This window comes from Astatotilapia calliptera, chromosome 23 (genome assembly GCF_964374335.1).
Source record: "Astatotilapia calliptera chromosome 23, fAstCal68.1, whole genome shotgun sequence".
Lineage (NCBI taxonomy): Eukaryota > Metazoa > Chordata > Actinopteri > Cichliformes > Cichlidae > Astatotilapia > Astatotilapia calliptera.
The window spans coordinates 23009906-23034104 of NC_137443.1; the positions used below are offsets into that span (position 1 = coordinate 23009906).

Sequence of the window (24199 nt, forward strand, 5' to 3'; positions counted from 1 at the left end):
GCAGCTAACAGAGGCTAACAGCAACACACAGAGGCTAACAGCAGCTAACATAGGCTAACAGCAGCTGACAGCAACACACGGAGGTTAACAGCAGCTAACAGAGGCTAACTGCTATTCTTGCTGTTAGAAAGGTTCAGCACATCCTCAACAACTCATTCAGTATCAGTGTCATCAGAAGTGAGCTTCACAGACCCATCAACTTGTATTGGACTCTTTACAGCCTCCTAAATATGCAGATGTGAACATCCAGATACTGTCCACATCTGTATATTTAGGCCGAGGTAAACAGCAGACTGACAGCTTACACTCATTACAGATCAACATTAACCATCCAACATGTTATTTATATGTATTTGATATTTATGTGTTAAGTTGATGAATATTGGACCATTTCATTATGCTGTATTGGAGTAGATTTGAAACTAGAAACAAAATCACCCGAGGAAAGAGTCGTCCCATCCTGATCATTAGGAAGACTACGGGTTTAATGCGTCTCCACATTTTCTTGAACAAGATTAAGATGTGTGACCAAACAAGGCAACTTTTCTTCTAGATTTTAACGGACAGCAGAAAAAGAAAAAATGCAGAATATTAACTCCACGCTTAGATTTGATCATTTTATTGTTTCAATGTTCATTTTTTTAAAACAGAAAACCTTTAGGCCCTGTGATAGACTGATGGCCCATCCAAGGTGTATCTATGCAACAACAGCTGGGACAGACTTCGGCTCCCTCATGACCCTGAACTGGGTGAGTGGTTATGAAAACGGATGGATACGTATTTCACTCTGTATCTGTCATATATTTAGTGTCACTGTGATGAAGAGGTTAGCGCTGTCACTTCATAGTAAAAAGTTCTTGGGTTTGAACTTGTGGCATCTTTTGTTCACTTCACGCTTGGTGGATTTTCTCTGGGTTCTCAGATTTCCTCAAACAGTCTAAAGACTACGTGTCATCTCATAAATCATGACACACTGCTCTGCTATGTTAACCTAATTAGGTTAAATAGGTTAAAAGTACTGGTATCGTTGTTGGCAATACTTGGTATCATATTGATGCCAAAATGTGCAGTACTGCACAGCACTACTCAGCAGCTTTATGATCAAAAGGCTCAGAACCGAGCAGTTCCCCGTGAATTCCCCTAGAGAGCAGCAAAGGACACTAAATAAACCATCCCTTCAGGCACCGTGAGGCTGTATCAAGGATGGTCCTCACACTAATTCTCCAATAGTTCCAGTTACGGTCGAGTTTTCGCCTTACACGGATCGCAAATCAATATCTTTTTGTCCTCGTCGATTCGCCAGCTCGTTTCATACTTTCACGTCAGTCCACAAATAAAAAGCAGAGTGCAGAATATCTGTGGGCAGACTGGCTTGTAAAATGAGTGGCCCTGAAAATGGTACACTGCTCCAGCTTTTTGCCTTCACTGCGGCTTCTTCCCACCAGCACAATCAAACTTTATAGGCTGTGCCTCGTAGCGGTGGGTATTTGCAGAGGCTGACCCTGCTGGCGAAGCAGGAAACTTTCGTGGTGTTGCTGAAACTACACTGTGGGGTGTTCCACTGATGTCTTCTGTCTGTCACATTATAACCCCTAAACAAACTACTTCCTACATCATGATCAGGATCAGATATTAAGTAATTTGTCTTCCCAGCAATAACGAAGAGCACAGTGGCCGACACAGCAGCCAAACAGAAACCAAAACAAAACCTGCTCCTAACAGGTGTATCGACGGCAGCGTTGGAGCTTAATAGCCAATCAGGAGAGGCGATAAGTAGTGTGGGCGGATTTCCAAAAGAAAAAAAAGTATTAAACGCTCCAAATCTTTTGGATGGGACTTAATAGGGCGAAGGAGGTGTCGGTCATTCCAAAGGAGGCGTGTTCAGACGCCCGATACGCACACGCATACGCACGCGCGCACATCGCGCCCCCCCCCCCATCCTCCTCCTCCCTCCCCCCAGCCACCGGCGCGATGGCAGTGTGAGGAGTAAATGGCTCAGAGTATCCGCGGTGGAAAGCGACCTAAACACTGGAGTAGGAACCGACACGCAAACAGAACGAGACGCGGTGCGTAAAAGCTCTCCACGGCGCACGGAAACGGTGCCAGGTGTCCAAGAAGCGCAAAAGAAGACTCCGACGGGGTTTTCTTTTTTTTCTTTTTCCTTCCTCTCTCTCTATCTCTCTCTTTCGCTCTCTCTTTTGGTTAATTTTTTTACGCGTGTGATCAACGAGGATATCTTAATTGGACATGTGAGTTACGGGAGTTAACAAGAGAAGCAGGTTTTTTTTCTTCCCGCCCCCCAAGATGAAGTTCTTCCCAGCTTGCGTCCTCGTCACTTTGGCGGTGATCGGATCCTGTGCGGCGCAATCAGGTGAGTGCTTTTTGGGGATGCGCGTCTCTGCGCCTCCGTTATTCGGTCAGGGTCTGACTTGAAAAGCACCGATGAAGTGAGAGTTGAGACATCCAAAGAGCAACAGAGCCGATCCTTTTCTGTCCCTGCAGAGACTTTAGCAATAATTCCACTAAATGATAACTGAAGGTCGCCGGGTTTCTGACTCTTTCTGGTCCAAAACTTAACACAAGTTCACATCCTGGCACGCTGGTGCTGATTTCAATTATCGCTCTCGCACCTACAGGAAACTGTCATTCAACTGCATCTGCGTAAAATAAAATAAAGCTCCCCAAACTGTCCTTCTTCTGTCGTTTTAACACAGTTTTATTTTTTTTCTCTTTTTTTTTACGCGAGATATGCTGGTTCGAAAACGATAACATCAAATGAAATCTCCCAACAAAGAAAAAACATCTGTCATCAAACAGACTGCGAATCTGCGCTGATTTAGATTATTTAGATCCCTTCACTAAGTATGAATGAATGCGCCATCGTTTCAGTTTAATTCCCCAGAAGACTCGAAGACTAATATATTTATATATAAGACTCGGGCTGCACCAGTGGCACAGTTTTTTTTAATTCCTTACTGTCTTTGAATAATTTAGATGTAGCAGATATTCTGAGGGCGATACAGGCAGTGGGAAAACATCTCGCTTTCATCATCATCATCGCGACCCCCGTGGAGTCGGTCCCTTGACGAAAATCACTTTAATGCTTCTTCAGCGTGCCTGTTTTGGCTTCGGATGCGTCAGTGACACTCGACAGTCAATTTATAGTAAAGTTAATGGTGTTTTATTTATGTGCTCTGACAGATCTTTCCTTTGGCGCCCCTGTAGGGTGTTTGCTGAGGTTTTAAATCCCGCTGGGATGTTTTGTTTATGATGCATGATTTGATTGCGCTCTTATTTGAAGTAAATCATTAAGTTCAACTTTTTTCTTTTCTCCAATGGGTTTTTGTTCCCACGCTTATTCATCGATAATTCTAATTTGATTTGGTTTGGTGTGATATCTCTTCTGGAATTCTGTCCAGTTATTTGGAGTTCAGTAAGTGATCCATAATCTGGGCTCTTAGTTGACACAATCAAGTGTTTGGCACAGACTGCTGAGCCAAGGAAAAACAAACAGAAACGCACTTATGAGGCGGCACAACAGGAAAGTTGTCAGATTCATGTTCAGAGGTGAATTTGGCCCCAAACTTCCAAGGATTCCAAATTAAATTCCTGGATGCTTTTCCCCCTTCCCGCCTCTAAAGACAGCTCTGTTTTTCTTTGGCCTCTGCACATACACACCACCTCTCTCTTTCTCTTCCTGAGTCCCGGTTGGATCTTTGGATGCAAGGCGATGGAGAGGGTGGATGCGCGGATGGATGGGTGACACCCGGGATGAATGGGGAAGTAAAGTGGGACCCTCGCTGGTTTATTTATTCTCCGTGCATGCACTCCCACTCCGGGATATTTGTGATGCAAATTGTAGCCTAGGAATCTGAGCTATGCCTCTTGGGGAAAATGTTGTGTTTGTGTGCATTGAGCAGTGCTGAGTGTGCTGTCTTTCCACTCTTTCCTATAACTACCCCACCGCCCCACCCCCATCTCTCTCGCTCTCTCCCTCTTTATTGTAGGTATAAAAAAATGACAGCACACATCATATATCAATCCCACGTGAAGCCGTGCGAGGGTGAAGTAAGTCAAGGCGAAAGATGTTCACTTATAAAATGGTGATTGAATCTGTCTCCTGCTGCGAGACAAATGTCTGAAGCGGTCCTTCCAGTCAGCCGGTCTACAGGGGTGCACACGCTGTGAACTATGTGGGCGCCTCATCTGTGCCAAGCGTGGATGTTTTCACACAGCCAGAGAGCTTTCTCATTTTCAATTAGACAAACGTGAAACCCACAAAAGTCATTCAGAGATCAGCGATGACCACGTGGAAACGGGCCTGATCAGCTTTCTCATTTTAAACTCATGGAAGGCGAAAAGAAAAAGAAAACCTTGGCTGACTTCTCTCAGCCCTAATGTTCCTGGTGATTTGAGACTAAAGAAGTAAACTGGCATGCGTGACAATGCATGAAATTTCCACCTGAGAGAACATCCCCCAAAATCAGCCAATTACAGCTCCCCGGGAGTGAGGTCAGAAGGAGCAAGCCTGTTAATAGAGATGCTTAGGAGGATTTGTACCTTTTTGTCCCCATAACCAGGACTGTGTGTGATTAAAGCACAAAAAACACACTGATGCTGTTGAACCTGCACCTAATTTAGTCAGAGCTTCTTATACTGACCGTCTTGTTTGAACATCATGCAGTTTGGGGTTTTAAGCACATATACAGCCTGGTCCTGGTAGCTTGAAAAGGGTTAAGGAGGCTAAAGCTGGAACTGAGCAGATCATGAGAGTGAGGTTGGTGGCTCGGTCTCCGGCTGCTCCAGTGTGCATGCAAAAGCTACCGTGGGTAGTATACTCAAACCGGAGTTGCTCTTGATGCGTTCGTCAAATTTATCGCACATAGAAAAGAATGACGTGAATGAGGCGTGTTGTATGAAAGCAATTCGAATAATATGCAAAAACCAGATCATCTACCGATTGGTTAATCCAGCCATCAGTTTGACTAACAGAGCCAGTCTGAAGCATGAATATAATATTCAGCTCAGCCTCATAAATTATATATTGGTGAAATAGTGAACTAATTAACTAAACTAATTGATTAAAGCTTCCTTCAGCTGCTCCTTTATTTGAAAGGGGTCACCAGAGCGGTTGGATCTGCATATGTGATTTTGCAATCAGTGTCTCCAACTGACATTTCACGTGTTAGGCAAACGTACTAACCACTACACTATGAAGCAATACATAAATTAATTCATAAATTCACTTAATTTCCACCTGGAAATAAAAAAGAAGGGGAAAAAAACCTTTGAGAATTCTGGGAATTTTCAAATTCAGCAAGTCTTCCATCAAAAAACCAGAGTGCGACTTCAATAAATCGACTTCCACTCAAGGACTTGGAAACCCAGAGAATGTGCCACACTTGGGATATCTGACCTGGTCCAAGTGCAGGGACTATGATTGTGAAAGAGTGTATCAGTGCAGCCGTACATCCCACTGATGTCCATTAAAAAGCACTGTAAAAAAACTTTTTTTTTTGTGGGGGGGGGGGTTGTATCAAACTTGTCTTTCTGAGGTCATGAATAAACAGTCACACTCTGTCCTTGTAGTTGTGAAGAGGGTTAGTCATGTGTGTTCAGTCAGATTTGCACTTGTTTGAAGGATGGGGGCGGCTGAGTTAGTCTCTTAAGTGTCTTGAGAAGATGTGCCATGAAAATGTCACATCACAGATGACGGCTTTCTCTTGAACACGTTGTTTTGGCAGAGCTCGACAGGGAGAATTTTTGGCTTGCAACTTTTGATTTCGCTGCATGAAAAGCGGTGTTTGAGTCAGCAAACGGGACTGCACATTGCTGCGGAGGTGCAGGTTAATGATTGTTTGCAGGAATTTGTAGGCCAGGAATTGACAGGAAATAAAGTTTTGCTCTGATTGAGAAGCTGGCAGTTGAGATGGTAACGTGTAGGTCAAAATGCTGGGTAATCAGGATCAGGATAGTGAGGGTTTGTTTCAGATGATTCCCAGAACTTAACAGGCTTTAAGCGCCTGGAACCTTCCAGTAATCGATGACGTCTACAGGTATTTAATGGGTGGAAATCAAGTTTTCCGTGCCACGTTTAAGAAAAAAATATGGTTACCAAATATATTAGCAAGTGATGACTCCTTAGTGTTGTGGCTAACATATTCACTTCTTGGTTCAATTCCAAACAGAGACACAAATCCCCTTTGAGGTTGAGTCAGGAAGGGCATCTGATGTAAATCTCTGCCTAGCCAAGCACGTGCTACCAACAGATATCTACCAGTGTTACCTTAATAAAAGAAGCACACACCGGTAGTCTCACCATCCTCATCTACCGCTTTCTTTTTGGTTTTTTTTGTTTACCTCTGCTTCCTGAAACAACTGGCTCAAACATTTTAATCCCTCCAGCTCTCGAGAGTGCCTCACAAATGCTGCACTCACACGTGTGTGTGTTTGGGTGACATTTAAAGATCTCCTGTGAAATGGCGGAGGGGGAGAAAGGGGCAGCGGGAAGGGAACCCGCTGAATGCCAGTATCAAATTACTGGGCGTTTGTCAGCTGGCACACACGGAGCTGGCCGAGGCTTTGTAGAAGACTGACGGAAATGAGAATTTATTACAAGCTAATTAAGCTTTTTTTTTGATAGGATCAGTCTAGACCGCGAGGCCTTTATTTGACAGCATGAGAGATGAGGGGGGTGAAGGAATTCAATCTTGCTCTAAATTAGTCAACACGGCTATCATAACTTGATATCTGCCAGGCTCGACCCGTGCCAGGCTTCAGCTGGATGTTTGTCATATATGCCGGTGCGAGCTGATGGAGATCTGTACAGTTTCTGTGCATTTGTCAGTGTCTTCTGCTGAAAGAGACGGAATAATGCACGGCAGTTTGCACAGAAGAATAATAATCGCAGTTCAGCGAGGGTGACATTGAGGTGTGGGCTGTTATTTTCTTCCTCTGTCATAACCGGACAGTCTCAGCGGGCCGTAAGGGAAGCCTTACAAATGACTATGTGATGCATGGGGGTGATGGAACGCTTTTCCAAGGCCTGAGACAGCAGCGCGCTACCTCTCATGGTACTCACCAGCTGAATCAGCACTCAGATTATTATCTGCACGGGCCGAACAAAGATGACGCTGTCCTCTCTCTTGCTCTCTTTTCCAAAGGAAAAAAAAGTCATCTCTTTTTGACTCCTACTTTTCTTTCCCATGCATTCAAGAGCGATCCGGCAACGTCACAAGCCCATTTGCTTGGCATTTTGTTCGCCCGCCAGCTGTACAGAGGGGCCTCTGTTTCTCGAGTTTGTGTCCCGCCCAAATATTTACATGCGGAATCACAACTGCACAGCATGGGAGGGAAAACATCCAAGACTCGGGTGCAAAATAGCGGCTTTATTGGCCTCTGTAATCATCCCGAAGCTTCTTCGTCTCTGGCGCCGTGTTTGTGTGTTTGGCAGGACAGACTTTTGAACCCCCTCCCTCCATCACCACCCCCCGTGCTTGTGCTTCCTAATGATGAGCAGGGCTGGCTTTGGTTGTGCCGAGCCATCCGGTGCCAACTCCTAGTGTGAGTTAGATTGGCCAATCGAAGCCTGGCACAGATGCCCCCCCGCCTTTTTAGGAAGACTTAAGTCTCGCCCGAAAACACAGAAGGATTTACTGTAAACATCAGCGCGTCCACGCACTGTTTACGTTTTTGCATGCATTTTGATTCTGCGACATTGTGAGCTGTGTGTTTTAAAGCGGAAGGCAGCTGTATTTTCTCACTCAATGTAGTTTTGGAGTTGGGTGGTTCTGATTTCTTTCTTTCCCTTTCTCATATACAAACACACATACACACACACTGAGTGAAGCATGGCCCGGGAAAAGAAAAGACAGGAAAGACAGAGGAATCTTTTTTTTCCTTTCCTCTTCTGTTTCTTCTAGACCACTGGAGGGTTTGTTCAACCCGCCACTTGTAATTCCACTCAGAGACAAATGCCTCCATCCTGCGTCTGAGGGGCTTCCTACACACACACATACACAAAACCCGAATTCACACACACTATCGAGCATCGCAAATACACACTGATCTTGCCGAGCAGTGTGGATTGGCTTGCACAACCTCCTTTACTTTGTCCTTTATTTCATTACCTCTCTTCCACTTTCTGTCCGGCACATTTGTCATCTCCTTTCCTTTTCCTCCATTTCCAAATCCCTTCGTCTGCTCTTCTCCCCTCGCGCACACCTTGTCTCCATCCTGCTCTCATTCATTAGCATCGCTCATTGTGTGTCTCTTTCACTTCCCTTCGCTTCTGCTTTTCTTTCCACATTTTATTAACAGCTTCTTTTTTATTTCCTCGCCTTTCCGCACTCTTTCTTACTCTGCTTCTTTCTCAAAAATCACTCACACACTCTCTCTCCTCCTTCTGTTTTTCATTAGTCGTGTGTGTGTGCGCGCGCGCAGGGCTGTCATCGAGCACACAGGGAGAATGGAAAACAGCTCATTTTTTTCCAGCTTTAATTACGACACCCAATTTGTTTCATGGACAACATGCTGTCGGCAGCTCCTTCACACACCACTCAAACTGTCACTTACATGTGTGTATGCGTCTCTCTGTGTGCAATCGGAGACTCGCAAGGGTTTAAATGGGTTTAATTTTGTGTCGAGTATTTCAGTAATTGCTCATCTTAGTCTCGGTTAGGGTTAGCTTTAAAACTTAATATGGGCGATCGTGGCTCAAGAGTTGGGAGTTTGCCTTGTAATCGGAAGGTTGCCGGTTCGAGCCCCGGCTTGGACAGTCTCGGTCGTTGTGTCCTTGGGCAAGACACTTCACCCGTTGCCTGCTGGTGGTGGTCAGAGGGCCTGGTGGCGCCAGTGTCCAGCAGCCTCGCCTCTGTCGGTGTGCCCCAGGGTGGCTGTGGCTACAATGTAGCTTGCCATCACCAGTGTGTGTGAATGGGTGGATGACTGGATGTGTAAAACGCTTTGGGGTCCTTAGGGACTAGTAAAGCGCTATATAAATACAGGCCATTTACCATTTAAAGATTTTTTAATGGAGACTCATTTATGACGACCTATTGACGTGAAAGCACGTATCGCTTTTACTCTCAACAAGCAGCGGGTGCTGCCATGGGCACCTCGCTTGTGCCAAAGCGCTCACGGGCGGAGGATAGTCCTCCCCCAGCTTCTATCAGGGCAGGAGATGTTCGCATCTATGCGTCCAAACTGCAAATGAATCGCGCATGAGCGAAGCCGCTGCTCCCACACCTACTGTAACGCAGTCAGTTCTTCTTTTACTATTATGTTGTTTTGTGGATCACAAGGTTTAAAACTACTTATAAACACACACACACACACACACACAAAGTAACTCCACCAGAGCGCTTATTTTGGGTCACTTTTGCCGGTCCAAGCCCAAAAAAAGGAATAGGGTTGGAACTGTGACATTAAAAAAAAAATTGCTAAAAGAAATTTAATTTGTAGTTCTGAATAAACTCTAAATGCAGGACATTTCTAACTCACTTTGTCTCTTCCACAATGTTATTTTTCTCTCCTACAATGTAGGTTACAATTACATTAGCATGACCAATTATGCAAATTAGGCAATGACGTCATTTAGTGACTTCTATCGACTTTTATGACAGCCAATAGCGATTTTCCTTACTGAGGAGTTGGCAACACTGCAAAGGAAGCTCTAGCCAATAGCTATCTGCTAGGGTTCACCTAAATATTACATGCCATAGCTAGTGATCACGTTTGCTAGCATTAGCTGATAAGTTATCACAGTTACTTCTGGCTCCAGAAACTAAACCGGTGGGTCAGGTCACAATGGCTAGATCTGCAATTTCATCAGCTAGATGCTAAAGAAGTCATTTTGCTTACTGGTTGTGTAAGCATAGTGGCTAACTGTGTTAGCAGCTAGCTGTATTAGCTAAACAGCCAAATGGCTGCTCTCTGGGAGTTTAAGTTTAACACCAGAAAAAGTCGCTAGAGTTGTTGCTAGTCGCTTTAGAAAAAAAAGTCGCTAAGGGGGTCTGAAAACTCGCTAAATATAGTAACAAACTCGCTAAGTTGGCAACACGGTTCCTTTGTCAACATCGACCTGCTAGCTAAAGTAGCTACACATCTAATAATGATCATTTTAGGCACTTATAATATTTAATTTAATTTGTTAAAACACTGAGCTTGGCTATCTTATGAAGGAGGAAATTAGCTGTAGAGACCATTTGTTTTGTTTTAGGCTATGAAAAATTTTGTTTTGTCTTGTTTCATTAGGGCCTTTTAACATGCAAGTATTCTATGGTGATTGCCTCACTTACATACACAGTATACAAGATGAACCTAGTTACTGTGATGTCGCCGACTGGTCCAGTTTTGAAGCCTCGACTCCAGCATCGCTAGCTTGGTTGAAAAAAAAACCAAACAGCTGTGACGAGTGGGGATAGGTCTGATTGAAGCTGCAGGCTCAGTGGCTTTTTATTTTTTAAATCAGTGTGACCAAAACCAGTAACTATGACCATAAACTCAGCAGCAAAGTGTTTAGGGTGGTCAAGATAGAAAATTATTTTCGCCTAGACTTCTATTGAGGTTTTTCATGTGACATCATGTGCACATTGCCCAAGAGTTTTCCACCATAATGGATATGATCCAGCCACTGGTTCCTTTGGAAAACAATGTCCTTCCCCAAATTAGTTAGTAGTACTTTCTGGATGAAAACTTGCTAGCAGACTACCATTCTTGGTAGTTTTTTTTTTTTTTTCAATATTTACTTTGAAGGCAAGCCTTTTTAATTTCCAGTTTACATCATACTTTTCAAGTTCTACTGCTGCTCAGCTAGTAGTTAGCTCACATTTGCAGATAGACATGAAAAATAGGCAACCATGGCAGTCAACTAGTGACCAAAGCAACCAGATTTTTGCCAGTCGGTTGAGGAGTATATGTTTTCCTGATCTGTAGACCTATGTGACTAGAAGTTTAACATTCATTTTCTATACAACTGCCATCAGCCTCCAGGAACCACGGTGGTCAGGAAGCACTAATTTTTCCTTCATGAACGGTGGTTGCCAGATATTCGCGAGACTAGTCGCTACATGTCATTTGTCCAAAATAGTAACTTAAGCAAATAAGTTAAGTCACATGTTGCAACCACAGCTATTGTCAATAGAACATTTTCCATCTCATCTTGATGTTTAAGTTAGCAGTAAGTCTTGTTTTATTTTTCCTTGAATGGGAAAGGCATTGCTAAGATCATATTGAACTGACAGGGAACCCAAAAAATATAATAGTGAACTACATAAGCAGAGTTGTTCATGAAACATGGTACCTGCAGGTAAAAATTATCTCTTTGCCGCTATAGCACAAGCATTACATTCACAATGGTGATTAGCACAAAGTCCAGAAGCTTTATGGATAATATTAGAGTGTTTTCTATCATGAGGTTTAGGTTCTGGGAAGGCCTGTGGTTCTGAGTTAAAGCTTATATGGAATCAGTGCGTGAGCTGCACAAATACGTATGTGTGCATATGCATCTATTTGTGTATTTGGGCTTGTGTATACAAGTGTTGAATTTATATTTGCAGCGCTGTGCTCAGGCATGGAGCCAACACAGGAAGTGGGACAGTGTTCAGCTTCCTTTGATTGGCAGCACTTCTTTGGTGAAGCAGGATCAAGTGCCATCGACTCCGTCTTTCACAAACGAGTTTGTCTGAGCTTTTTCTTTTTAGTTCCTTTGCCTTCTTTCACTTGCTTCCCTTTGCTTTCTGTTCTGTCTCTCAGCGCAGCACAATAGAGGGCATTAGAATCACAATAGACCCCCCCTCCCCCCGCCACCGTAACCTTGACAAAGGCTTCAGTTTTAATGAAAGTCTGTAAGAAGAGAAATGATCACTGGTCTCTAATCCCTCATCTGTGCATGTGTCGACCTGACAATTCAACCACGACCTGTAGATTTTTGTCATTACCTTCATTGTGCCCCCCCTTTTCTGTGTGACTGCACACACACACACATTTATACGCACGTTAACTCTGTGTCATATTTTATTTCAGTCTAGTTGAAAACTTAGCTATTTTGGATGTTTATCATTAGTTCACACAGTGTTGTGTGTCTGTGTGCGTGTGTTTGTGTGTAATCAACCCCGCCTGGTGTATTGTGTGTGAGCTAATCCCTAGTAAGATATTCACGGCAGCTAATCTGTTTAATTACACTACAAATTAAGGATATTTACTGTTCCAAGACTTTTATGCGACACCCGCCTTAATCAGGCCTTAATCTGTCTGGCGCTATGAGAGTGTGTATTAGGCCATGTGTGCGCATGAGTGTGTGTGTGCGATTGATACTCTGTATGCTTAGGCATGTGCGACTTTGTGTCTATCAGGCTGTTCCTGCCAGAGTCTGTCTGTATCTCTCTCTGCCTCGGTTGCTTTCTGAATATTTGCCCACAATTAAAAGAGAAAAGAAAACAAGAGATTATTGTTTTTTTCCCCAGTTGTCAGCGTGCCAGAGAAAGGCATCATTTACAAGGATTAAAATTTAATATCGGTAAGATGTTGCTCTGCTATTTAAAGGACGCAAACTCAGATCTACACGAGCGCTGCTCTCCGCGACTTCGTCTTGTGTTCTGCTAATTCTGCAGGATTAAAAATGTGTTCAAACCACGGAAACAAGCTGTGTTCTTTTGTTAAGGGCAGAATTATGGAAGCAGGCAGCTGCGGTGTGTGTGCACTTCACTGTACATTTGAAATGAACGCAGGGTTTGTAAAGTCTTTACAAGTGCCAGTCCCTACAGCAGTGTTTTGGCTCTTTATTGCGGTGCTTCATTTTTTAAATAAAAATTAACAACAAAAAAACCCAAAAAACAGTTTGAGCTCCTGTCCATCAGAGTGATGAAATTTTGAGATTGATGGAGTGTTTTGGCTAGCTCAAATTTTTTCACGACATACAGAAAGGTTTTAGAGTTAAGACCTGATTTTAGAGATGAATTTAGAATACGGTCTAAATGTGAGTTTATGGTGAGGGTGAGCAAAAAAAAAATTTACCTTAGTGTTTGCCAACAATTTTCCACAATATGCGTCTTTTTGTTTTAGTACAGTACAATAAAACTATTTAAAAATGTCAAAAAATGTGAGATATTATTTGGGGATGATTGGACACGTCTTGGTTGTCGTTGTATCATGAAGGATCAACGTTCGAGCATAAATGATGGACTAGCTGCATTATAACCTGTTGAGCTTTTGACAACACGCACTGTATTCTTGTATGGTGTCGATGATATTTTAGTACAAATAAACACCAAATAATCCTCAAAAACGTTGCACCGCTAGCTTGCTAGCATTCTCATTGCTGAAAACTGGTTGTTGGCCCCTTCTTATCTGCTACATAGTTAAGACGGCGGTTGTTGAGGGTAATAAATGTGCCTTAGAAAGTTCGGAGTAAACTCTCTATTTACTAGTAGTACGGCACAAAACTGTTGTCGTTAGTCTGAACATATTTATGCAAATAAAAATGTAAGAATTGAAGTATTGAAGATTTTAGAAATGTTACAGCCACACTAGTGAAACGGGTGATTGTGCAATTTACACTGAGCTTGTCATCTGTTTTTTGTTTGCAGTGGTTGCTTTGAAAACGGTGACCGGGTCTGCAACCACTTGCAGACCCGGTCGGAATCAGTCAGCAATTGAATGTAATTTGTAAAAATTTAGATTTGCACTGATAAATCAATGAAAACTGCAATTGTTTGCTGTCTACGTATGCTGAAATTCACATTAACTACGGACTCCAGGCGGAACCTTATAGATCCTCCTGCAATTTAACTGCAAAATGACAGACGCACTCTGCAACCTAACTTTTACATAGGCATACAACCAGTTGAGTTGAGTCCCCTATTGTAAAGAGATGCGTTGCGGATGAGTTGTGTTTACTGGTACACACTAGCTCAGGGTGATTTCAGCGTGTTAGTCTACTTTTAGAAATTAGACATCAGTTATTTGCAAACCGTTGCCAATCTATCGGAGACCTTTTGCCAATCCAATCCAATCCAATGAATGAGTCAGACCATGACTATTTGGAAATAGGTTACCTCCCACCAGGTGTGCAATCATCTCGCGATTCCAAGTGATCAACCAGAGGGTGAGGCTGTTGCATGGTCGACCTCTGGCCAATGAGCTGGTCGCCACAAATCAGCAATCACTGGGTAACCACCAATTTTTTTCCAATTGAGGGGAAGATTTCTAACATTTCTTACCTTACCTAGTCCGACTGAGCCATTTTGTGTACTTTTTGTTGGTAGGTGTGTAGTTTCTGTGGGGTAAGCTTTGATTTGAATTTGCCTCCTAAAGTGGTTCTGATTTGCTGATTTTATGTTTCAGGCCACTAAAAGTAGAATAATTGATAGAATTCCCTCAGAATGACCTATTTTCCACATTCAAGTTATGAAGATTTAAATAAAAAAAAGTTGAGTTAATTTCAGTTTGAATTTATTTCATGACCAATTTCTGCTAGGAATTGTTTGTAGTCACTAAGTATCCATGCTGAGATTTTGTGCTGTTGGTGTTTGCCAACTGTGATCTGCAAGCATGCATGGTTGTGCACCCGTTAGTTCTCCACGTGTGTTTACGGGTGTTTATGTACAGCGTTTTGTACGAGTTAGAGGTTGCGTGCTCAGATGGGGCACGCTGTCCTTTCTAAATGGCCCCGCCCGCGATGCTGACCTGTAATAAATGAGTGGGCACGAGAAAGTGGCAGGCATGACAGCTGACTGGGGAGGGTGGGAATAGAGAGGGAGAGAGAAAAGGTGGAGGTGTGTGTCTGTTCAGGGGAGTGTGTGTTTGAGAGCAAAGAGAGACAAAGCAAGACAAAGCGTAGGTAAAAGAGATGGAAATTCTCTAAGGACAGATAAGGAGGGAGCATGAGAGGATGATGGGGAGACAATGGAGGAGGCACTGTGGGTCGGTCGTCGTGAAACAATACCCTGACCAGAGGTGGAGACACTCTCTCTGTTGCCACTTGTTCTTTTTATGCTCATTACCCCCAACCTCCCCACATTTTTTTTCCTCTGAAGTCACCTTGCAGTCCAGTAGAAATATGGCCGCTCCTTTGGCGGGGTTTAAAGGTACATAAAACTCGTGGAGGAGAAGCCGTGGATGTGTGTGTGTTTATATGTGCGTATGTGTGGAGGCGAGTCACCTTCAGCAGTAAGAAAGATGAGGGAGCGCTGGAATGAGTGCATTTATAAGAATCTGTTTGTGCATTTCTACGGTTTTGTGCACCGGTTCATTAATTTGTCTGCAGCTGAGAGGCAGAAACACACACAGAGGCGCACACCTGAGCGCTCCCCCGCGTCGCAACTTTTAACCAGTTGCTCTGCGGCAAGAACGCCATCGCTCTCGGCAAGGTGAACGTGAGCTGATGGAGGGTTATTTGCAAGATGGGTTAACAGAGGGAGAAAGCAAGAGAGGTGGTCTAATTTCGGCCGACAAGGGAGATGAATCATGTGTGTTTGTGTGGTTACAGTATGTATATGTGTGTGTGTGTGTGTCCAGCAGAGGTTAAGGTGGAGTGAGAGAGGCAGTGTGCTGTCTCTGAGGAGCACAGCTATCACCGCCGCTGAACGCCCCAATTAATCAGCCAGGGCCACACAGGCTCTTACTGTGTATGCGTGCGTGTGTGTGTGTGTGTGTTTGTCCGGCATCCACTGTGTAATTGTGAAGTGTGTCACGATCAGTGGGATGTGTCACTGTTTTGTTCTGTACCCATGGATGATGCTAATGGGGTCACATGTGTATCTAAGGAAAAGCAAAAGATGGCAAAAGCTTTATCTATGTGTTTATATTTTTACCCTGTTTTGTGAATAGTAAAATTTGAAAAACATGTCTCCAAATGGATCTACAAATCTACAAAAACTTCAGCCCTAGAAGAAAACTGAAAACAAATATCTGCCAGCACTGTTTGTTGTATCTTTTCTGATATTGTTGGACTTCTGGTGACTTAGAAATGAAGAAGGGCTGGATATTTTTTAAAAACGTGCACCAGAATGACAGAAGAGTTTTTCGGAAATATAGACATAATACTATGAAGCATTCCTTCTAACAAAAGAAGCCTGTGTTTTTGTATCTTATACTTGGCTCAACTACACTGTAACAGAAATTTCCAAGAATAAACCTCACCAAATCGGCTGAATTTGATCAAAGAACGTGTATAAATGATCGTTGCTTGACTGTGTTTAACACTAAGTGACGCAGAGGCCTTGAAGCCTCATTTTTAAAGGATTACTTCAGTGAATTAGTTTTGCTTCTTTATTAAGTTGATTGACTCATAAGACAAGTTAAAGAATTGCCAAAATCAAAGCGTAATATTCTAAAGCTGACGATAATGCATGCGTAGTTTTAGCTTCCTTTATGAGTCATGTTGAGCTAATTATGCACAATCCTCTTTGACAGCTACATGTGGTTGGGGACCATGTGGTAAAGACTGGATGGTTATATGCTGAAATCAACACTAACTTGCCAGGATATGCTGGACAGAGTCTGACTGATAAGGGATTTTTAAAGACCCATACTGGTACCAATATTTGTTGATTTAAAAATGTGATATTCTGATATATTGGCCAATATTTTGTTGTGTTTGTGGCAAACACAACTGCAGAAACTGCAGAAGACTTTCTAGTGGGACGATACATCATCAACGCTCTTCCATCTCTTATTTACTTTTGAAATTTTCATACATCAGTTATTATAAATTAGATACTGATTAATAAGCAAAAAGCTATTACCAGACGTTAATATCAGCCCAGTGATTCCATGGTGACTTGGTTGAAACTGAAATAAAACCACTGTGTAAAACTGATCTGATTTGAGCAAAGAATGAAGGAGGCCATCTGTAGTATATTCATCTGGAACAGTTATCATTGAACAGAGGTGGTGGTCTATGACACCATCCATTCACCACCTTTACAGTGGTCTTGAGATCCCTTCCAGGGGAATTCAACCCCCACTCACACTTTTGGCCACGTGACCCTTCATAACTCATGTAGTGACAGGGTGGGGCAATGTCTCACAAAGGATTCAAACCTTGGCTCGTGTAACCCCAACAATTCGCATGATGACAGGGTGGTTGAAAGACTCTCAGAACCCTCAAAATGACAACCCCACTAGAGGAAGTACCTTTGGTATTAGAGGTGAAACATGTTCAGGAACCTAGAAGTCTTACTGTCTTCATATCACAGACTTCAAACTGACCTGGATGACTGAGAACCTACACAGACATATCTGATCTAAAGCGTTTCAGCCTACATTGTTGTTTTTCATAACGTACAAAGTTTTGTACCTTGTCCCATTAGACTACTTTTTATGCCTTTTATAATACTTGGGGGGGCAGGGAAAAAAGCAGCATTTTGATTGTGAAATTGTTTTCCAGCAAACTATACCGTTTTCTGATTAAACAGAACAAATTCTCAACTCCCATAACACCTTAAGACTAAGGTAAACACTACAGTTGCTTGTCTTGTCTTACATATTGCCTTGTCTATGTTATTCAAATAGTACTTTGAAACATTAAGATCTGCAGCATAATTCACAGCAGTGCCAAGTTATAAAAGAAAGAGAAAATACATTAAAATATTGATCAGCTTTATTTGAATAAAACTGTTATTCAGACACTTAAAATGTCTCTATAGCCGAGGTTCATTGTGAGTCCATTAAATTCCATTCTAGCTGCATGCATTCATGTGTCTTCCTGCAGATAAGGACTGTGAGAAAATCCTGAGAGAAGTCGGCACAAAGAGTGAATGAAAGACTGACAGTGAGACATTTAGAAAAGCAGAGATAAATATGAGGGCAGATGGAGTCGAAACGCACGTGGTTTCATCGTCCGGCGTTTCAGACAGCACTTCATACTGTCATGCTGCTGCCCTCTGTGAGCCTCTGTTCCGCCTGAAAATGGAATTCTCAAAAGGCTTTCACTCCCTTGAAATCATGTTTCAACCGGGGGGCAGTGGGGCATACAAACAGGTTCACTCACAAAAACTCATTGTGGTCCGTCATAGCATTTTGTGCCGGATTATAGAGAGCTTTTAGAGTTTTTCCAGTCAGGAAACACTTTTAATATTTAATATTCTTTAAATATAGGAAAAAAAAGTTATGAGCCTATTTAATGCAGAAAGACAGTTATTTGTTATCTTCCCAGGACTATTTTATTAACATATTGATTAGTGATTATCTTTAAGCTTTCAGTGCTGGTCTCATTATCTTCATGCGCTTTGGTTAGGATTTACCATCCATCTATTCTCTTCTACTTCTGGTTTCTTGTTTTCTTGTCTGGCCAGGTTGATGCTTCGGTGGTCCTGGATATCATTCAGCTACTTCTCCAGAGAGGCTCTTGGCCCACAGTTGAACATACTTCATTTGTGCCCTCTAGGACTTTAATTGGCATCAATAGTTTACCGCTAGGTATATTCCATGACTCAGTTAAATTCAGTTTTATTTATATAGTGCCAACTCACAACAACAGTTGTCTCAAGGTGCTTTGGATTGTACAGCAAACACCCTACAATAATACAAAGAACACAGAGAAAAACCTCAGCAATCATATGACCTATGAACAAGCGCTTTGGTGACGGTGGGAATGAAAAACTCCCTTTTAATAGGAAGAAACCCCCAGCAGAACCAGGCTCAGGGAGTGGTGGCCATCTGCCACGATCAGTTGGGGGTGAGTGATGGTGGAGTTCAACTGCTGCTCAGGGACTCACGGATGAAGCAGCTGATTTTGCTGCTCAGTGTTGTTTGTCATGAAGTATTTGGCAAATGTAATATTTGCAGAGAAGAAAAATGTCATGTAAGAAAGTATGCACAACTTGTTTCTTCCTTTTTTTTCATAAACAGGAAAATGCTGCTGCTGTATAGTAGGGTGGGGCACCTCCCCAAATGATCACGACATATGGCTGCCTCTCTCTTCAGTTGAATTGAATGGAGTCAAACAAGTCTGTCTTGTTTTCTTGGACACAGCCATTGATATACTGCTGGAAAAGCAATATTAGAGATAAAGCTATGAGTATAGCTATGAGTAACGCATGTAGTGAGACGTGGCACCTTTCCGAGGTGTAGAGCTATCCAATAACACATTGCTAAAGGAGCAAGTAGCAAGTTGCTAGCTCTATTCCAAAACCACCAATCAATCCCAAAAGGCTGATTCTGTTCATCTGGACGTAGCATTTCCACTTTTGGGATTTACTTACCCGGATAATTGAGCATGCATGAAGACAATTGCTGGCTGCATGTTATACCTTCCTAGAATTTATCACCAACTGTTTGTTTAAGAGTTTTCAGGTCATCTTTGATCTAAATATTGTAATATAATATATCATAATATCCCAAATTGGTGATTTTGTATTGATTTTGACAACAAACACAAGTGCAAAGCACACCTCGGGATATAATGCAATCACTGGTTTTGGACTGACAATAGCAGGTTGGAGAATGTTCATACATTGCTTAACTAGCAGAGCAAATCCTACAAACATGCAAAACATAAGTATCAAACATTGGCTGTGATTTCATGAAAATGCCAGGGATTCAAACTTTAGTAGAAAAAGTGAATGCAGTTGACTCATTTTAGTCATTTCACTGGCCATCAAGCTTCCCAGAGTAAGCAAGTGATTTCTGTCACAGCTACTTCTCTCAGACTAAATGTCACGGTTTGACGGAGCTAGCAAGCAGAGAATTGATGCAAAAACATTTTTTCTTTGAAGTGAAGATAAGACAGTGAGGCAAGGTTGTTGTAGTGAAAGTGCCAGACAGAGAATACGCACACACCTAGAGACAGGCACTGTCAGGCTAAGCAACACTTCCTTTCTGGGCCGAGATATCTACTTGCGCTACATGTAACATGGGTATACAGTAAGCACACACAGACACACGTACACATGGAAACAAAGACTCCAGAGAGGGAGAGAAACAGCAATAGTAAGAATAAAAGACGAAAAAGAAGCTCTCAACAAGACAGCAAGCGTGATGTGTGTTCTTCTAGAGAATTACCAGGAAAAGGCAAGCAAGCAGAAGAAAGGGGGAGAAAAGGCTTAGGTGAGAGGAAAGGAAACAGTTGCAGCCCTGTGGGCTACACAGACTGACAGAGGAGGAAGTGTGGCTATTTGCCTTTTCTTCTTCTCCCACCATCTGCCCCTTCGATTCTCTTATTTACTTAATTAGAGCGCTGCATCTCAAGGCCACTGCTCCCGAATGGCATCAGCTGTGCGTGTGTGTCTTTGTGTGTGTGACCTGTGCTGAGTATTAGCATGTGTGCACATACCTCAGGCGTGCTTGTGCATGGAACATCCTGTTTGTGAGAGCATATGCTTGTGTGTGCAGGTGTGTGCGTCTCCACTGAAGGCTTGTGTGCTTTTAGGGCTAACCAAAGGCGAGTGTTGTTCAGAATGGAAGGAACAGGTAAATGTAGCACCTTCCTCTGTAAACAAAACCCGGTAACGTGTGAGGTCGAAAAAAAATGAGCGGTGACCTGTATTTTGGCTCAAACGCACACCATTACAGCTTTCATTTATTTTTTTAGTGCCTGACTCTGGTAATAGAATTTAAGCTCTCCTAAGCTTGTGTTATTAATTACCCTGAGCTGCGCTAATCTCAACATGGCAGTGTTTTAAAGTATTAGTTGCCCTGGACTTACTGTCATGTGTTTGTCAAATCTGATAATTTGTATCTTTTATTAGCAATCAGACACTGTATCCAGGAGTATATGGATAATTTAGCCCACATGGTTTTTTGTCCATGGGTGTTATTAATGGTTTGGGCACATATGTTTATGTCATATGTATACTGGTACAATAGTGAATAATAATGAGGTCAGCATACATGGAAGTAATTCCTTATGCTTCAGCCTGCTCTGAATATTCACTTTTTTCTGCTCTTCTGCGTGTATGATATCATAAAGAGGCTCTAGCTTCAGTTTGGTCATTTAATGCCCCAGTCTCACAGGCATAGAGACCTAAGCCCTGAGTATTCCCTACTTTGTTGCAAGTGGTTGCTGTCAGTAGGGAACAATGTTTATTCTGTGACTGGTTGGTGAGTGGTTGGGGTAAGTTGATTGCTGTTGCTGAGTAAAATTGTTGGCAAACAGGGTGCTTTGGTTTCTAATAGACCAACTGGAGTTACCCGTAGATTGTGTGGAGGCTAATCACAGAGTGGCAATGAAACTACGTAAATGTAGAGTTGCACCTTTTGAAACATGTTTGTTTTAGTGGTTAAGCACAGCTTTTACATTGAACTTTTAGTATTAGCAAACACTTGGCAACAGTGGGAAGGAAAAACCCCTTTTTAACAGGAAGAGACCTCCGGCAGAACCAGGGTCAGGGAGGGGCGACCATCTACCACGCCCGGTTGGGGTTGAGGAAAGTGAAGACACTAAGTGGTAGTCTCTTCAGTCGTTTTCCATTAAGTTTAATGTGAATCCCGCCCACTTTGCGTCACCAGCAGTAATTTTTTCTTGCAGTCGCTTGAATTAGCCAAATATAAATCTTTTTTCTATAGCTGTGTAACTATGAATCACTTCCATTGTGTATGGTACATAGATAGCTTGAGCCTTAAACCTAGCTGCAATTGACATTTTCTGTTTGCGAGCAACAACCAATCAGAAAAAAGCGGCCTTAATGGGAAAAGGTGCTGCAATAAGATAAATACAGTGGGGCAAAAAAGTATTTAGTCAGCCACCGATTGTACAAGTTCCCCCACCTAAAATGATGACAGAGGTCAGTAATTTGCACCAGAGGTACACTTCAACTGTGAGAGACAGAATGTGAAAAAAAAAAATCCATGAATTCACATGGTAGGATTTGTAAAGAATTTATTCGTAAATCAGGGTGGAAAATAAGTATTTGGTCAATAACAAAAATACAACTCAATACTTTGTAACATAACCTTTGTTAGCAATAACAGAGGTCAAACGTTTACTATAGGTCTTTACCAGGTTTGCACACACAGTAGCTGGTATTTTGGCCCATTCCTCCATGCAGATCTTCTCGAGAGCAGTGATGTTTTGGGGCTGTTGCCGAGCAACACGGACTTTCAACTCCCGCCACAGATTTTCTATGGGGTTGAGGTCTGGAGACTGGCTAGGCCACTCCAGGACTTTCAAATGCTTCTTACGGAGCCACTCCTTTGTTGCCCGGGCGGTGTGTTTTGGATCATTGTCATGTTGGAAGACCCAGCCTCGTTTCATCTTCAAAGTTCTCACTGATGGAAGGAGGTTTTGGCTCAAAATCTCACGATACATGGCCCCATTCATCCTGTCCTTAACACGGATCAGCCGTCCTGTCCCCTTGGCAGAAAAACAGCCCCATAGCATGATGTTTCCACCCCCATGCTTCACAGTAGGTATGGTGTTCTTGGGATGCAACTCAGTATTCTTCTTCCTCCAAACACGACGAGTTGAGTTTATACCAAAAAGTTCTACTTTGGTTTCATCTGACCACATGACATTCTCCCAATCCTCTGCTGTATCATCCATGTGCTCTCTGGCAAACTTCAGACGGGCCTGGACATGCACTGGCTTCAGCAGCGGAACACGTCTGGCACTGCGGGATTTGATTCCCTGCCGTTGTAGTGTGTTACTGATGGTGACCTTTGTTACTTTGGTCCCAGCTCTCTGCAGGTCATTCACCAGGTCCCCCCGTGTGGTTCTGGGATCTTTGCTCACCGTTCTCATGATCATTTTGACCCCACGGGATGAGATCTTGCGTGGAGCCCCAGATCGAGGGAGATTATCAGTGGTCTTGTATGTCTTCCATTTTCTGATGATTGCTCCCACAGTTGATTTTTTCACACCAAGCTGCTTGCCTATTGTAGATTCACTCTTCCCAGTCTGGTGCAGGTCTACAATACTTTTCCTGGTGTCCTTCGAAAGCTCTTTGGTCTTGGCCATGGCGGAGTTTGGAGTCTGACTGTTTGAGGCTGTGGACAGGTGTCTTTTATACAGATGATGAGTTCAAACAGGTGCCATTCATACAGGTAACGAGTGGGGGACAGAAAAGCTTCTTACAGAAGACGTTACAGGTCTGTGAGAGCCAGAGATTTTCCTTGTTTGAGGTGACCAAATACTTATTTTCCACCCTGATTTACGAATAAATTCTTTACAAATCCTACCATGTGAATTCATGGATTTTTTTTTTCACATTCTGTCTCTCACAGTTGAAGTGTACCTCTGGTGGAAATTACTGACCTCTGTCATCATTTTAAGTGGGGGAACTTGCACAATCGGTGGCTGACTAAATACTTTTTTGCCCCACTGTATAGTTTATTTTGAACTTGGAAACATGCAGTGCTACTGCAGTACAGTACAAGAATAAAAATGTGAGAAATTAGTGTAACAGTCCACTTTAAATATACAGTATAAAGTGACATTTGTCCTGAGTTTAGTGAAGGTCCTCTTCTGGTTCAAAAGCAAGCCCCAAATTTAAAATCCTTCACTTCACATGTGAAGTCCTGAGTTATAACCCAGTTACCCCTTGAATGCCGCATAGCATACCAGCAGGGCTCTTTGCTATGAGAAGCCAGGCTACTCTTACCTGTAGTGACAAGGGTTTGGGAAAGTAGAATGGTAGGTAGAGCCTTCAGCTCTCAGGCAACCTCCTGGTTTGAGGAGAACAGTCCTTCCACTTGTATTTAAAATATTGTCGACGCTTTACCTTCAATTAAAAACAGCCTTAAGATGACTGCTGTTGTGATTCTGTGCTAGTGGAATAAATTAAGTTGAATTAACGCTCTAGTGATTGCATGGGAGCAATTAATTATACCGAACACCGCTTTCAGTAAAGACAATGTGAGCAGCTTTTTGAAATGTGCGGGGTTGTCATAGCAGAACTAACTCATGTGCTCTAGTTTCCTTAAGTTTTGCGCGACCTCAGTTTTGAAAACACGTGTCAGACCATTGGCATACATTGCCGAAAGGCGACCCACCATATGTGCATTTAAGTGGAGATTTAGCCGAGTCCAACTAATACAGAATACCAGTGAAAATACAACCGCATTGCAGGCTGTGCACACTTTCTTTATACTGCAGCGGTGGCTGGGGAATAACATCCATCATTTTTGTGATAGAGGACACTGACGGGCTGATATCTGATATTTAATAAAAGGCCAGTGTCTGCTAGATAAAATGGCAAGCCAATATATCTAACCCTACATAGTATGACTGTTAGAGCTCTTATATAACCATGTGCACTTG

General features: G+C 42.7%; 1 protein-coding gene across 1 annotated transcript in view; it reads left to right on the forward strand.

The window, feature by feature from the left end:
- Positions 1–1939: 1939 nt before the first annotated feature.
- LOC113016400 (receptor tyrosine-protein kinase erbB-4) overlaps positions 1940–24199 on the forward strand; it is a 366846-nt gene continuing 344586 nt past the window's right edge. Inside the window, exon 1 of the mRNA XM_026159217.2 lies at positions 1940–2371. Coding sequence (XP_026015002.1) covers positions 2305–2371 — 67 coding nt within the window. The 5' untranslated portion in view covers positions 1940–2304. The remainder of the gene's footprint in view (positions 2372–24199) is intronic.